Source organism: Pituophis catenifer, unplaced genomic scaffold (assembly GCF_029215685.1).
Source record: "Pituophis catenifer annectens isolate HBS135680 unplaced genomic scaffold, rPitCat1.0.hap2 SCAF_1, whole genome shotgun sequence".
Lineage (NCBI taxonomy): Eukaryota > Metazoa > Chordata > Lepidosauria > Squamata > Colubridae > Pituophis > Pituophis catenifer.
The window spans coordinates 101,642,585-101,658,829 of NW_027256881.1; the positions used below are offsets into that span (position 1 = coordinate 101,642,585).

General features: G+C 40.4%; 1 protein-coding gene across 1 annotated transcript in view; it reads right to left on the reverse strand.

The window, feature by feature from the left end:
* Positions 1-463: 463 nt before the first annotated feature.
* The window catches only part of NR2E1 (nuclear receptor subfamily 2 group E member 1), a 31,848-nt gene continuing 16,066 nt past the window's right edge, over positions 464-16,245 (reverse strand). The window contains exons 3-9 of the mRNA XM_070953567.1: positions 13,552-13,639; positions 10,829-11,064; positions 7,832-7,978; positions 2,793-2,889; positions 2,258-2,407; positions 1,302-1,407; positions 464-626 (exon numbers count right to left, since the gene is read on the reverse strand). Of these exons, the coding sequence (XP_070809668.1) occupies positions 464-626; positions 1,302-1,407; positions 2,258-2,407; positions 2,793-2,889; positions 7,832-7,978; positions 10,829-11,064; positions 13,552-13,639 (987 nt within the window). The remainder of the gene's footprint in view (positions 627-1,301; positions 1,408-2,257; positions 2,408-2,792; positions 2,890-7,831; positions 7,979-10,828; positions 11,065-13,551; positions 13,640-16,245) is intronic.

The window sequence follows — 16,245 nt, forward strand, 5'->3', positions numbered from 1 at the left end:
CAATGTTTCCTTTCATGTAAAAAGGGTTCACCAACAAACTAGTTAAAAAAACACACATATACACAAATCGTTGAAGGCCACCTCATGACACATTACAACAGAACAACGTTTGGTTACCCAACTTTTCAGAGTATGGAATAAACAAACCGTAGAGCTGCTTTTGCTTCAGCTTGTTATCTGTCCCTGTTAAACTCTGGTTTTCCCAACCTGGATGTAGGAGCAACAGTGGAACGGGCAGCATCAAAGCTGCAAGGATGGGATCAGCTGTCAAGTTCAACCAAGCTCCACTTTAATATGTAACAGTATTTTCTCCCAAACTTGCAAAACGATCTCTTATCGATTTTGTGGTTGGATTAAATGTCTCCAGGATTCCATTTCTTGTAGAATTATGTGATGTTTGCTCTCCCATTAGTTAAAAAGGCCTTTAGAAATGATCACCTGGCTTCTCTTCGTCGCGTCTGATCTATATGTCACTGGATTTATACATATCTGAAAGCAGTCTTGTAATTGGCACGTTCCCAATTGTTTTTTTGAAAAATACTTCTTCTATCGTTGAGGGGCTAATTGAACGTAAAGCTGGCAAGAGCAACAGCAGTTTCCCAAAACGACACGGCTGGGTAGGATACCTAGAAATCAAACGTGGAGGTTAATCCTACTAACAACATATAGCATTGATAACCACATTAAAGCTATAGATCCTGTCTCTTGATAAAAACAGGCAACATGCCAACTTTACAGCTTTATTGTGCTTTTGAACAGAAAAAGAAATAATTCCCCCTTGATTAGTTATTTCTACATCCAGGGTCAGCATGTAGGCCTATATATCGGAGCAAGCTGCTCAAAAAAAGGCTTTAGCCAAAAAGATTAATTGCTCCATTTAGGAGGAGAGGAGATTTTATTATAACAATTTATATATATATTGTGACTCTCCTGAGATTATATTGTGGTGATGGGTAATATTTAAGTAAATATCAATTCTCTCCCCCCCCCCCGTAGACAACATAAATATAACTTAAATATATACATTATAATTTAGAGTCCTGAAAGCCATCCAAATGCTTTACTTCCTTAAGGAATTAAAATATCAAACTAAAGCAAAGTCTCTTTCCCGAATCAAAGCCAATTGGCAGAAGCAGTTCACTTGGAAACGTTTAAGAAGCCTCCTAAGGTCCAAAACAATGCAACCTGCTTTCCTAGGGTGCTTCTTCCTTTTGAGTCCCCCTTCCTTCTTACAAGGCTCCTCAACCTCTACAACCAGGGTGCATTTATTTCTTACAAAGGTAGGACTAGGGTATCCTTACCTCGTGTGAATGTAGCTGTTCAGGGTGAGCTGAGCTTCATCTTGAAGAGCTGCAATGGCGGCAGCATTCCTGAAACTTCTCAGTTCAGAACCGCTGTGTGTAGGTACTGCAAGCAGACAGTCCACTTAGTCAGTGAGGTAACCGCTCTTCGCATATTACCAGGACAATCAAGTCAATCTTGGCAGCATGGCTGCACTTCATTAGCTAGCAATTTCATAATAGCGCTAAATTAATGGAGCCAGCTATCTAGGTTTGAGGGCACCGGCAGGACTCGCCTGGAAAACTGGGAGCAACAATGTTTTAAGAAGCAATTCTATTTATTTTCATGTAACTTTAAGAAAGTGCTACAGCTTGTTTGCAAAATTCCAGTTTTGAAACACCAGCCAAACAGATGGTAAACTTGATACTGCGAGATTCTGAAGCTCTGACTTTAGCTGAGCTTGAGCGGTTTCTGCATTATCTGTGTACTTCTGCTGAGCACACACGCTTATGTGAAGCAGGCAGCCATGGGGTTATCAATGGGCTGTAAAGAAACAGGATTTTTCAATACATCACAGATTGCAAGTTTCTCATTTCCTTTATTGCTTGCTGTACCCCTCCACAGGATTACTTGATTACTTTTAATGCCAAGGTGTTGACTTGGGCATAACTTTCCTGTTAATATAAACAGGAACTGATATTAATATGCTAATTTCTTCAATACCTGTAATTACTTCCTTAAAAGAGCAACCAGGTTGAAACGAAAAGTAAAACTAAACTAAGCTAAACTAGCAAAGATGGGCACATTTTTCACATTGGAATCTCTTTGCTGCCTAAATTGGGGGAAAAATATCTATTTGCTTTTGCAGCACGATAATTCAAAATGTTCTGCAATTTAAAATTGGAGGGAGGTCACCATGCTACAGGGCACAGCGGCTTGATGCATGCTAGTAAGTTGTTTTTTATATTCTTCTTACCTGCTTTGAAAGTGACAATACATTTGAGGCAGGCAAATTCTGTGGCATCTAACCGAAGCTGTCTAAATCGAGCCACCACCTCCTGCAATGCTTGTATTTCTGAGATAATCTTATTCAGCTTTTGAGAATCTGTGTTGTCACCATTCATGCCTGGAAAAATGTGTGAAATGAATACACTAATAAGTCATTTTAAGTACTTTGATAGATTAATATATTTTTTTTAGAAGTATCAATAGCCATGCTATTGTTACTTTCTCAGATCTGCTTCAACACAAAACTGACGATATTGTCGGAAAGTTAGTACAAAATCTTTTCTTGGATGATAACAAACACAGTAATTTGCATTTAAATGACAATGCAAGCAGTCATGAATGCAACAAAACAACATTATTTGCATTTAAATATAGATTTATAAATGACAGGTATACTCTATTGTTTGGAACGGATTTGGTATTCTTTACATGTTGTCTTGTTTTCAATAATGTATTTTTATGGTAATTTCTATAACAAAGTCATTAAATTGTGCAATTCTTACCCGATACAGCCAGTAGAGTGTTAGCATCAACTGGAATGGCCCATTGTGCTATTCCTAGAACAAACAGTTCTCTCCAAGCATCTTCCAAAAGCATCAGCTGTCATATAATAGAGGTACGATATAACATGGTGTATAATTTATAGATTGGTAAACAATTTCAACATGTAAATTTCTGCTGTTTGAAAAAAAATGTCTTTAAAATGCCCATACTTACTCTTTCCCCACCCCACCCCAGTCTGAATTATTCTTTTATCGTTTTGAGGAAGACGAGTCTGTTAGCATTCAGAAATATTAGCAGATCCCCAGATTATGAAACTGTGTTTGTTGGCATGATAGGATGAAGGTATCACTTCCCATGGAGGTACTGTGTAAAAACAGCACATGTCAGGACTTCACCCTTAAACAACTGCCCAATATCTCCAGGCTTTGTCTAAAGTTGCAGTCACCCATCCAGGCTTCTTTCTTTTTCAGCCATTAATAATACGTTAGAGCCGAATAGAACAGAGCATGATTTGTATTCTTGAAGCTAAGTTAACTTCAGTCAATTATCTCTGCTTTTGCAATCCAGCTTTCTTGTGAAATTGACCAAATTGGCTAAGCAAATTACTACTATACAAATATTGCTGGCTTCAGTAGGGGAACTTCTCTTTGGGCAGTAGCATCCTTCCCTCTGTACAGGACAGGTTGCTCCTGGATGATGGATTACCACTGCTTTCTTCAGTCCAAATTGGAGAAAGCTAATTCTAACTGTAAATCCAAGGAAAACCCCCACAGTACCCAGTTTGCCCATTGGCTATACTCACTGGAAACACTGGACATATTTCCCAAACATAACTTAAGAAAAGGTTGGAAGAGGGGGGGGAGATCTCTCTCTCCCTCCCCCCTCCCCCCTCCCCCCTCTCAATATCTATCTATCTATCTATCTATCTATCTATCTATCTATCTATCTATCTATCTATCATCTATCTAAATATCAGGGTCAATGCATCCTAATGCTGCTCCTCCCCACTGAATAACACGTTGCCTTGGAAACTTCCATGAATAATTATGTCATTTAACTATCAGATCATTGAAAAGCTGGATGAAATGGTTTTTTAAAAAATAAACTCATCTGACATGATGCTGTCCAAAATCCCTAATGGGTTAGGAAGAGTAGAAAACCTGAACATTCTACGTTCTCATGATGCCTTTATGGGTAACTGAGTCATGGTTTACTCTACAATTTTTAAGTTAACGCAGCATAGTAAATTAACTGCACAGGTTAGGTTTGTATGGACTCTTAGACTATAATGCAATTGGAAAGTTTATGGTTTAGCATACTAAGCAAGTGCAGCCTCTTGGTCTTTGATGGGCTGTTTCATCTAGGAATGCTTTCCTTTTGCCCTGTTTTTCACAGCAATTGTCTCCTATGAAGTCAACAGGTCTAGCAGCCCTTATTATGTTTGTGACTGTTGTCCAATCAACAGAATAGGTCTTCTTCCCAACTCCAGCCCCTCAGTTCTTATCCCTATCTCATAGACAGATCTTTTTTAGCAGATTTAGCTAAAAAGGCAGAAAAGACCAGAGCTGGAAAGCTTTTTGATGGTTTGATGGTTATCCTTTAACTTCTACCATTGCTGTTGTCTGATTACAGCAAAGGTATGCCCATTTCTATCCACGCCTTCTTTTTAGGGCCTCCAGAACTCTCATTTAATTCCACCACTTGAATATTAATTTCGCATCTTTTGGGAGGAGTAAACATGTTTTTAAAATATCCCATGCCACCAGATCCTGTGCTTGTTTGTATATATAATGTGGCCTCACTCGCTTTATATTTCCTTTTTCATAGCAGTTGTTGATCTTCACAAAAACATTAAAGTGTGGTCCTCAAGCTCCAAAAGATGGGACGTGCTTCTTTTGTGGAACTCAGAGGTGGATGGTTGCCTTTGTGCTTGACTTTTAATTTGCGGCAATTTTTTTTAAAAAATTTGATTTATATGCCGCCCTTCTCTGGAGACTCAGGGCGACTTACAATGCATTAAGCAATAGCCTTCATACTTTCGTATATTTATACAAAGTCAGCTTATTGCCTCCACAAACTGGGTCCTCATTTTACCTACCTTAGAAAGGATGGAAAGCTGAGTAAACCTTGAGTCTGGTGAGATTTGAACTTACAGTAATTGCAGACAGCTGGTGTTAATCACAATGCTTTTAGTCTACTGAGCCACCAGGCCCTGTTTTGCTGTTCAAGAAGAGTTTGTCCCCCTCCAACACAGGCCAAGATGCTATAATGGTCGCCTTGTAAATATTTCCCTTTCTACGTATACTTCTAGCATACTATTATTCTCATAAGCATAGCTGTACAGTTATAACTCCAATTAAACTCAATAAATTTGCACCCTAGTGTAGATGCAGAAGCTTGAGCTTCAAACAGCCGACTAGTAACAGCAGAAGAGTAACTCTGTCACTCTTTCTGTCTCCCTCATTATTGTCTATAATTATTGAAACAAGAATCTGCATTTAAGAGAAGTGGGAGAACAATAGAAGAAAAAAATGTTCCAATTGCAGGCTGTAATTCTCAATTTGGAGTAAGCTGAAACTTTGCATCTCACAGTCTGGTCTCAAAACCTAGAGGGGATAATGGTGCAGTTAATGAAATCCTTGGGCTTTAAAAGGGTGGATTAATTTCACGTAACAACTCATGAAATTCGCCTTTAATTTTGAGTGCTAAATATGCAGCCAGTTCATTTAAAATGACAGGATAATCTGATTCCTGACATGGATAATAGGCCTATTTCAAAGAGATCTGTTCAGTGATAAGTTTAATCTGCAGTAAGCCATTCCTAGTATATTGATGGGACTCTCATTTCTCTTAAATTCCCCCACCTCCCTAACACGGACATGCCAATACACAGGTATTTCTCAGTGGAAAAATTACATTGGAAGACGTTCTGGTATTGTCCACCTATTTGGATTTCAAAAACTATCTTTAAAGCTGGGATATTTTAGATAGTGATACATCTGGAGAGGTCCAGATGGAAGAAAGATTAATTACTGGACTAACATATTTGTGCTACAACAACCTGAACAGCCACCAGATGGCAGCAAAGTGATACATAAAACTCTTACCTCTGTGCTGCCATCTACTGATTGTTCTGATATTTGCAGCCCAGGTTTGATAGCCTAATAATAAGGAAGCAAATAAAATCACATCCACATACTAGGCCTTTCAATAATATGCTGGAAGTGTCACTGCAGAGAATAAATGGGCCAGGGAGGAGAATTGAAATATAATGCAATTTATTAAAGTACCATTCATATGATTATTTTCATTAAACTAATAATTTCCCCTTATTTGCATTAAAAATACACAATGAAGACATAGGGTTGAATTTTCTGAATTTTCAGTTTAGGCATCCTACATCTAACAGAAATCATCCATGTAAATGTTATGTTATAAAAGGAGGCGTACAGAAGCATGGGAGGGTGGGAGCTAATTTAATAAGTTATCTGTACTATACCCTTAAGAAAGCAGAAATCCACAAAGATACCAGCAGTTGCTGATTAAAGCTCACAATACTTATTATGCATAACAGTTTTATTCATAGTAAATGGCTATCACTTAAACCAGCTCAAATTCAATGTGATTATTTAAAAAGATCAAGAGAGAAAAACACCTTCCACTTTTTAGAAACAGAGTTAACTTAACCAAACCAATTAGATTATCAGACCCGCAGAAAGTTGCCCTTGCCTACATTTTTGGTTGCAATCAGTGGGAGACAGGACATAATCTTAATAAGAATTAAGTGCTATTGGACACCCGTTCAGAAGCAATACAATTCAATTTGGGAATGCCCCCATTGAACTCTGGATCCAATCAAAATGATGTAAGCTGGGATCAAGCTCAAATGTGGTTGCCCACTTTGTGAGTCATTGCACTCGAGTAGGGAAACTAAACTGGGAGGAAAAGAAGAAGTGGAACAAGAAATGCAAACAGGCTGTTCTGTTCTCTAATTTAGAGAAATTGTGGTATGGGGAGGAGGGGAGGATTTCCCAAAAGAGAACTGCCAGGGATTGCTGTTCTTCTATCCATTATCCACTGCTGGAGGCCACTGCCCAAGTCTCAATCTGCTCCCTGGAGTGGATTTTTTGGTTAACGGTGCTTTAAAAATTCCTTGTTCTTTCCTTCTTCCTAAAAATCCACTTGCCAGAATTTGCCCTTGAAGCCTTTCAAAAATATATATGCAATCCATATATTTATTGTCCTAATCTAACCTATTCTGTATCCTTTAAAATAAATTTAAAAATAATGGCCACATAGCATCCAGCCTGATTTTCTATTGCAACACAAGTCTGTGGCCAACAGCTCTCAGTCAATCACCTTCATGGGGTGCTACACAGTGAGCTGGCTCTCTGCAAAGGGAATCTTGTTGCACTATGCCAGATATTTCAAGCAGGCGAGCCAGGCTCTCTGCTATGGAAGAAAGAAACTGATCTCAAGCAAGTTTTTCAGACTAGGTTTCACAGACTATGGGGAACAAACCCACCCCTCCTCAAATGCATTCAGCCACCCGTTTCTGACTCATGCTACTCTTCCCCCTATACTGGCTGTACATGGCAGCATTTGCAAGGCTCCATGCCAGAGGCAACTGGCTACCTTTCCCTCGCCTCACACACATACACAAAACTCTATTCTCTGCCTGCCCCAAACCCTCGCAAACATTTCTCACCCTTCAGACCAAGTGCAGTGAGTTCCTTCCTCTCTCTTTGCATTTAACGCCTACCTTTTCAGTGTTTATGAAACACTGAATTCAATTTATGAGATGCATCACCTTTTGGCTGTCCAATGATTTTTATTATCTATTTTATCATTAATTCTTTTTTTAAAAAAATCTGTGCGCTGGCAAAAAGGAAAAGATGAGGAATAAACCACACAAATCTCTTTATTTGGTGAATAGAGCACCAGTGATCCCAAGAAGTAAATCAACCTTGAAGGATGAGTAAGAAAAGCAACACACACACAGTGATACCACTTCCTCACCACCCTGTGTAAGGTTTACCTGATCTTGTAAGGAGAGAGTAGAAAAGGCCGGGACACTCTTGGCCCACTTGATGCTCATGAAGAGAAGCCTTGCTGCAGACTCACAGACGGATTCCGTGGCCACTTCATACAGATACATGGGAGTGCCGCTGACTTCATGCGGATACTAGTAATAATGTTTTAAAAATGTGATGGTTGGCAAAGTAGCACACAATTTAAACAAATATATTTCTTAGTTATTTAATCTATTTCTCAGAGAGAGATCAAGTCTAAACAGACAGAAGAAAAATGAAAGGAGAGGTTTGGTGACCAACCACGAGCTAGTATTTCTATCTTTTGTCTGAATTTACTCTCTGTCTACTGTGAATATAAATAAGGAGACTGTACAGTTTGTACCTTAAATGGTCATTCTTTCCCAGGAAAAAAAAATACAGGCTAGAAGTTGATGCTGGGTTGTGTTTCTTGCAGACAGCTTATGCCCGTGCACATTCACATGCAGTACATAGAGTGGTGCATTTTGGTACATGTACACAGACACAGAGAGAAGCCAGATATGCACAAATATGTAACACTATGGGCTACCTAGTCATCCTTAGCAATTAAAAAAAAAAGCGAAATAAGTTTGGAGTTAAAGTCAGCGCTGAAATCCAAGTGCTGTAAATTTGACGGGGAAGTTTGAAACTTTGCAGAGGTAACGGCAAACTATTTCTGGCTGGTTGCCAAGAAAACAACATGAGTGTATCTGTGTAGTAACCAGAAATCCAGCTCAGGTTGAGCGAGTTTACTTTATAGAAACAGAGTAGGAAAATGTGTTATCTCACTTTTTTCATTTTTGAGGAGAGTTAAGGAGCAAAATGAACAAAATGGGTAATTTAAGTCTCTAAAAGTTACACGAGTTATAAGAGTTATTAAGGGACATGGCCCAGTGGCTAAGAAAGCTGAGCTTGTCGATCGAAAGGTCGGCAGTTCAGCGGTTTGAATCCCTAGTGCCGCATAACAGGGTGAGCTCCCGTTACTTGTCCCAGCTTCTGCCAACCTAGCAGTTCGAAAGCACATAAAAAATGCAAGTAGAAAAATAGGGACCACCTTTGGTGGGAAGGTAACAGCATTCCATGCGCCTTTGGCATTTAGTCATGCCGACCACATGACCACGGAGACGTCTTCAGACAGCGCTGGCTCTTCGGCTTTGAAACGGAGATGAGCACCGCCCCCTTGAGTTGGGACTGACTAGCACATATGTGTGAGGGGAACCTTTATCTTTACCTTTTAAGAGTTATACAGTAATACACATTTTGTTCTTTACAAGGCCCCCATTCCCCCAAATGTAAAAAAAGAGGAACAAAACTCTTGCCCTGCCCATTCCAGCATTATCACATCACTAGTCACATCCCTTCACTTTAAAGCCCAATATTTTTTTAACTTACAAAAAGTTAAGCCACCAGAAAGTTGAATATCTTTGCATTAAATGACAGACACTTATAAATAACAGAACTGCACAGGATAACACCAAGTTCATTAGGTTTGGTTATAATTGGATCTTCATAATCCTCCTTTTCTGTTCCATTCTGTTACTGCCTCAACCAAACATGTCAGAACAGGTAGAGTGGCAACTCACTTAAGCACCACCCTATGGTGATCCCTAAACTATCACTTGAGACCACTTGTATCAGCATAGTGGTAAGCATTTAAGAGGGCTGCTTTTCTTAGCAAACAGCCAACATGCAGAACAATAGACTAGCCATTATTAATTTATCCACATATAGTAAGCAATATATATCGATAAGTCAATCATCACAGTCACGTCTAACATTTGGTATTCAAAATACGATTTACTGGTAATTTAAACTCAATATTAAATAGATTTACTAGAGCAGGGGTCAGCAACCTTAAACACTCAGAGAGCCATTTGGACCCGTTTCCCACAGAAAAGAAAACACCGGGAGCCACAAAACTCTTCCCGTGCTTGACTATTTCCTGAGCAGCTACAAAACTAGCATATACAGTTGAATTAAAGATTCTGTTTTCTACTAAAACTTTTCTTTTCTTGGATTTATCCATGATGGCCTACCGGGGGTTGAAAAGCTTAATAAATTGTGGGTCCATGGGTGTCACAGATTGGCAGTTGTGACGCATATTTTGAGCAACAGGGAGCCACAGCAGAGGGATGAAAGAGCCACATGTGGCTTCAGAGCCATGGGTTGCTGACCCCTGTACTAGAGAGTAACCAATACAAGACACGGTGGAATGAATTTCTGTGCTCTTCCTTAACCCCAAGCTTTTACACAGTAATATTTCTTTGACAGCTAGGGAGCTTCTGGTTAGTTGGTTGTTTTGGCTCCTCCGGGTGCCGTCGGCCAAACAATGTTGACTGGCGGCCCCCAGGGGAAGAGCCTTCTCTGTGGGGGCACCTACTATCTGGAACGAGCTCCCCCCGGAGATACGGAAGATCCCGGATCTGCATACCTTCCGTCGCGCGCTCAAGACTTTCCTATTTCATCAAGCCGGCCTGACCTAAGTCTTTCCCCTTTTTAAATGGAAATTTTAAATTTGGTTTTAAATTATTGGGGTTTTAAATTTGTTCAGCCAAATTATTTAATTCGTTTTAGTCTATTTTAAATTTTGTATTTATATGTTTTATTCTATGGCTGTTCACCGCCCTGAGTCCTTTGGGAGTAGGGCGGTATACAAATTCAAATAAATAAATAAATAAATAAATAAATAAATAAATAAATAAATAAATAAATAAATAAATAAATAAATATACCTTGAACCACCAGAATCATTTGGAATTGGGCAGGATAAAATTAAATAAATAAATAAAACACTTCTGTTGTTTATTCAGATGAGTCAGGACACTAGAGCCCAGAGAAAAGCAACCGTCACTGCACAAAGACAAAATATGGAAGAACATTTGAAGTCTTTGTCAAGAAGGCAGGGCTTGCTTTTGTTTTGGTCTGGAGTTTGTTGGGACAATGTTGCATTTCCTTCCATAATAAAGTAGAATAAAGGAGCAAACCTTTGGAGTCGGCTGAGCTAAGCCAACTAGATTCTGCCTTTCAGATGCTGTAGAAACTGTGGCTAGTTCTAGATTATGAGGTTCCAGCTGTGTGACTGCAGTGAAGAAAGCTGGAGCAGGTAGAGCTGCGGAGGAGAAGTGGGGTGTGCTTCCATTATCTTGTTTGTGCCCTCTGAAATACAGAGCTACTTGTTTCCTGATGGTAGATGTTCTTGGTCCCCTTTCATGTTGAACAGCTGGACAAATGAGAAGGAGAAGATTAGGAGAAGGCATAACCATTTTTAATTAATTTGCTGCGGTATACACATGCCTTTAAGTTTAATCATGTCTGTGAAAAAACAAGTTTAACACTGACTTTTGCCTTTCATCTACGAAGACCAGTTGATAATTTGCTAACCTGTTGAAATATCGTGAGATGTTTAGAAAAAGCCTGTTTGAGAGTGAAAGCATTAGCAACAAAATCGTTAACACATGCTATAAGGAGGACCTTAATTTAGTTAGTGAGGGGACCTAAAGAAGAGCAGGGAGGAATATTTATTAATCTCAGGCAATGGTGAAATTCTATTTTTTTTACTACTGATTCTGTGGGCGTGGCTTGGCGGGCGTGGTGTGACTTGGTGGATGTGGCAGGGGAAGGATACTGCAAAATCTCCATTCCCACCCCACTCCAGGGGGAAGATACTTCAAAATCCCCATTCCCTCTCCACTCCTTGGGGAAGGATATTGCAAACTCTCCATTCCCATCCCACTCTGGGGCCAGCCAGAGGTGGTATTTGCCGGTTTTCCGAACTACTCAAAATTTCCGCTACCGGTTCTCCAGAACCTGTCAGAACCTGCTGGATTTCACCCCTGATCTCAGGGGAAGAAAGGGACAGATAGAAGAGAGATTATGAGATAAGGCTCTCTGTACCACAGACAAAGAACTCGCTTCAGACTGGTGGCAATGAACTGAATTTTACAGATTGTGTTAACTAAGTAGTTAAATCTTCAGTGATAACTGCACATGATTATATCTGAGGAGTAATTCAGATATTCAGTGGATAGAATACAGAATATTCAGATAACTCTGTGCTGCCTACAAGACTAAATAATGCACAAATTAAGAAATCTCAGTGGTCTGAAGAGAAACGGAAAATACGGTAGATAACAATTGGAAAATAGTACAAGAAATAGATTTGATTTATTATAAGCCTGACAGGAGCAGTAGGGAATCTCCTATTTGGATTAACATTAAAAATGTTTTAAAAAATAACAAGATTGGGGGATGTATTCGTATAATGGGTTGTTGGAGATGATCACAAAAAAGGGAATCTAGTTTTGAAGCATCATGTTTTTGGAAATGAAAAGTACTTTTAATATACATTGATGCTGTGGCAATAAAAGTAATGTGTAGAAGCGTGAACAATCAGATATTGCTTTTGATGATATTATTTAGGTGTTTGGGATTTCAATTCATTTTTTTTTCAATGTACTGGATTTGTTCCCTATTTATGCCATAGAAATTGAATGAATGGATGCAAAAAAATAAAATTAATTTTGCAATTTATCTTGTAGTAAATCTGCAGCTACTTTCTGTTTACCCTTTGCTCTACTATGCCAGAATTGTAAATGGTTTGAGGCAATAAATGAATGACTGAATGAATTATTTGTGGGGACAACATAAAAATAAATGGGAATTAAATTCTTTGGAGGTGGTAGGATGGGACTGAAGTTCCTGAAGCTTGACAGAGTGTAATAGCACAACAGAAATACACAAAGAGAAGGCAGAGAAGGAAAGCAGCACTTGTTCCTCCTATGGGAACTAGTTGGGTTGTATGTGGCACGAACAGCAATGATGGGGCTGCTGCAGGGGTAAAATGCTCCCGGTTTGGACCGGATCGCCCGATCCAGTAGCGATGGGGGTGGGTGGTTCGGAAAACCGGTAGCAGAAATCTCTGCCCCCCCCCCATGCCCAGCTGAGCCGCGCAATCATCAGAGGCTTTTTTTTTTTACTTTTAAAAGCATTTTTTCTACAAATGCTTTTAAAAGTTTTTTTTAAAAAGTTGGCCACATCCACTCAGTTACATTACCCCCCCCCCATCAAGCCATGCCCACAGAACCAGTAGTAACAAATTTAATATTTCACCACTGGGCTGCTGCATTATCTATATGCTCAATCTGTCCTTCAAAAGTCATGGAGAACCATAAAGAAATCAAATTCTTAAAGAGGAAGAAACCGTATTTGTTTCCTACTGATTACCTAAAATTCTGGGAATGTGTTGTGGGAGGCCCTCAATAGAACAATAGGGTGGAATGGGGTGGGGAGAAGACGAAGTTGCAAAGTTGATAACTGATTAATAGCATTCAGACAATGGCAGTGGGCAAGTCAGGAAAATCCCTGTCCTCCCCATCTCTTACTATATAATCTTGCTACATTACCTTGATATTCCTCCCATTTACTTTTTTGTGGAATCCTATGATTTAAAATAAATCCTACTGAGTTCACTATCTATTAGGATTTCAGTCTAAATAGACAATCTAATATGTAAACACTAGGTTTGAATGGAAACCACTGTGAAAAGCTATTATTAAGCCAAATGTCTCAAAATAGACTAAATAGATTAGGAAACAAACTACCGTTGTTGCTTGTAAAAAGACACAGAGACAAGGAATGCTAAAAGCAGAGCAAATGATCTGAGCAATGATTGGGGCGCAGGAAAGAATGTGAAAGGATGCAAAAATACCATCTTTATTCATGTTGACTTCCAAGCATTTCTTCAGCCGACATGCTCTGCATTGGTTCCTATGTGTCTTGTCCACTGGACAGCCTCCCTAAAACACAGATATTTAAGTGAAAGGGAGGGACAAAAGTGAATCTCAACAATCAACTTATAGAATAGGAAGGTGCTTGATAATATATCTCAATACACACAAATATATGTATTATCCAGAATAGAGCTTCATTTTAGATTACCCCAGAAAAAGGAAAGTGGTGCTTTCCACAAATGGAAATCCCCTAAGGGAAAAAAAATGGAACCACACACACATTATTCCCCAATCTGATGTCCTTTAGATTTGTTAGCTACAATTCCCATTATGAACAATCAGCTCGGACAATATATGTTAATAGGTATAACTAGCATATCAGAAGGCAAGTAGTAGAAGAAGCTCTATGGACCAGCTTTTTCCAATCTGGTGCATCTCAGAAACATCATAATTTAGTTTTTTGTATTTCATAACAGTACTGACAAGTGTCGACAGGATACTAGGTAGACAATGAGCTTCTTTCAGCACCCAAGACAGCTCCCTTCCAACCCTCCTGAAAAAAATCTCCTTTTCATCAGAGGACTGTGATGTTCTTACTCTACTAACCCATCAGTCTGAAATGGAACATTCTCATCATCTCCCCACCCTTGTCTTCCTCCCAGTTTCTTATGTCTCCATAAGACTTTCCTCCTTGGATTTTTTTTTTATGGGAAGCATAAATTGCAGAACTATATCAGGCTGCTGACAGAGTTGTCTTTGTTTGTGTGGAGGCCTGCTCAGGCCTCCTGGACTGAGCGGGTGCCTCACTATTTCTCCAGCCAGTCAATATCTCATTGGTTAGTGACAAGGAGTCTACATTTTGTCAGATAGAAATGCATTTATATCCAAGCAAAACCCAATTATGGTGAAGCAATCACCTACTGAAAGTATTGGGTTAGCTGTCCATAGAACTGGCTGGCAGATCTAGCTCTATAATGGACAGTGAGACACACTGATTATAGGCCCCATGCATTCTGGATGCAAAGCAGCTGGGATGGAACCAAGAAGAAAAATTGAGATTATGTTGAGAGGGTAGATTGAAATTCAAAATTAAGGTAACAGAAACCTATCCCCTGATGTAGGACTACAGGAAGTCCTTGACTTATGACCACAATGGAACCCAAAATTTATGTTGCTAAGTCAAAAAATTGTTAAGTGAGTTTTGCTCCATTTTACAACTTTTCTTGTTACATTTGTTAAGGGAATCACTACAGTTGTTAAATTAGTAACCCAGTTAAGTTAACATGGTTGCCCCATTAACTTTGCTTTAACCCATTAAGGTTGCAAAAGGGGATCACATGACCCAGTGACACTGCAAAATGAGAGTCAGTTGTCAAGCATCCAAATGTAAATCACCTGACCACAGGGATGTAACGATTTTAAGTCTAGAACATGGTCAGAAGTCACTTTTTTTCAGGGCTGTTGTAACTTCGAGCGGTCACTAAGTGAACTGTTGTAGGTCAAGAACTACCTGTACATGCATACACTTCTAGTTTCATGCCTCTTTCCCTTCTAGTCTGTTCATGTCTAAACACCGAGGACAACTTTGTGGGAAACGCGTCAAAGCCGCGGGGTGGAGGGGAGGCAGTGGTGAAATCCAATTTATTTTACTACCGGTTCTGTGGGTGTGGCTTGTGGGCATGGCTTGGTGGGCATGGCAGGGGAAGGCTACTGCAAAATCTCCATTCCCTCCCCACTCCAGGGGAAGGTTACTGCAAAATCTCCATTCCCACCCCACTCCAGGGGAAGGTTACTGCAAAATCTCCATTCCCACCCCACTCCAGGGGAAGGATACTGCAAAATCTCCATTCCCTCCCACTCCAGGGAAAGGACACTGCAAAATCTCCATTCCCACCCCACTCCAGGGAAAAGTTACTGCAAAATCTCCATTCCCTCCCACTCCAGGGAAAGGATACTGCAAAATCTCCATTCCCACCCCACTCCAGGGGAAGGTTACTGCAAAATCTCCATTCCCACCCCACTCCAGGGGAAGGTTACTGCAAAATCTTCATTCCCACCCCACTCCAGGGGAAGGTTACTGCAAAATCTTCATTCCCACCCCACTCCAGGGGAAGGATACTGCAAAATCTCCATTCCCTCCCACTCCAGGGGAAGGATACTGCAAAATCTCCATTCCCATCCCACTCCAGGGGAAGGTTACTGCAAAATCTCCATTCCCTCCCCACTCCGGGGCCAGGCAGAGGTGGTATTTGCCAGTTCTCCGAACTGCTCAAAATTTCCGCTACCGGTTCTCCAGAACCTGTCAGAACCTGCTGGATTTCACCCCTGGGGTGGGGTGGGACTTGGGGAAAGGGCGCTCCCCAGGAGAAGACCAAAGACGAACTCCCTCTGCTGCACATCATCGAGAAACTGCTTGCGGATCAGCCTCGTTTCCACCTTGGAGAAAGGAGGAGCAGCCTCCGGGGTCAGGAGACCCGCTCTGAGCCTAACCGCAACTTAACTTCGTGGGACAGACGGTCAAGCTCCGAGGCTCGCTGCGCTGAGCAGACCTGACATCGGCGTGTAGGTCATCGGGTGACCCAGAGACTGGCGCCTGGAGGGTTCGATCCTGGAGAGTGGCCGAAAAGTCCTCCCTCCGCTGCCCTCGGAATAAGCCTCCCCCGAAATGAGCG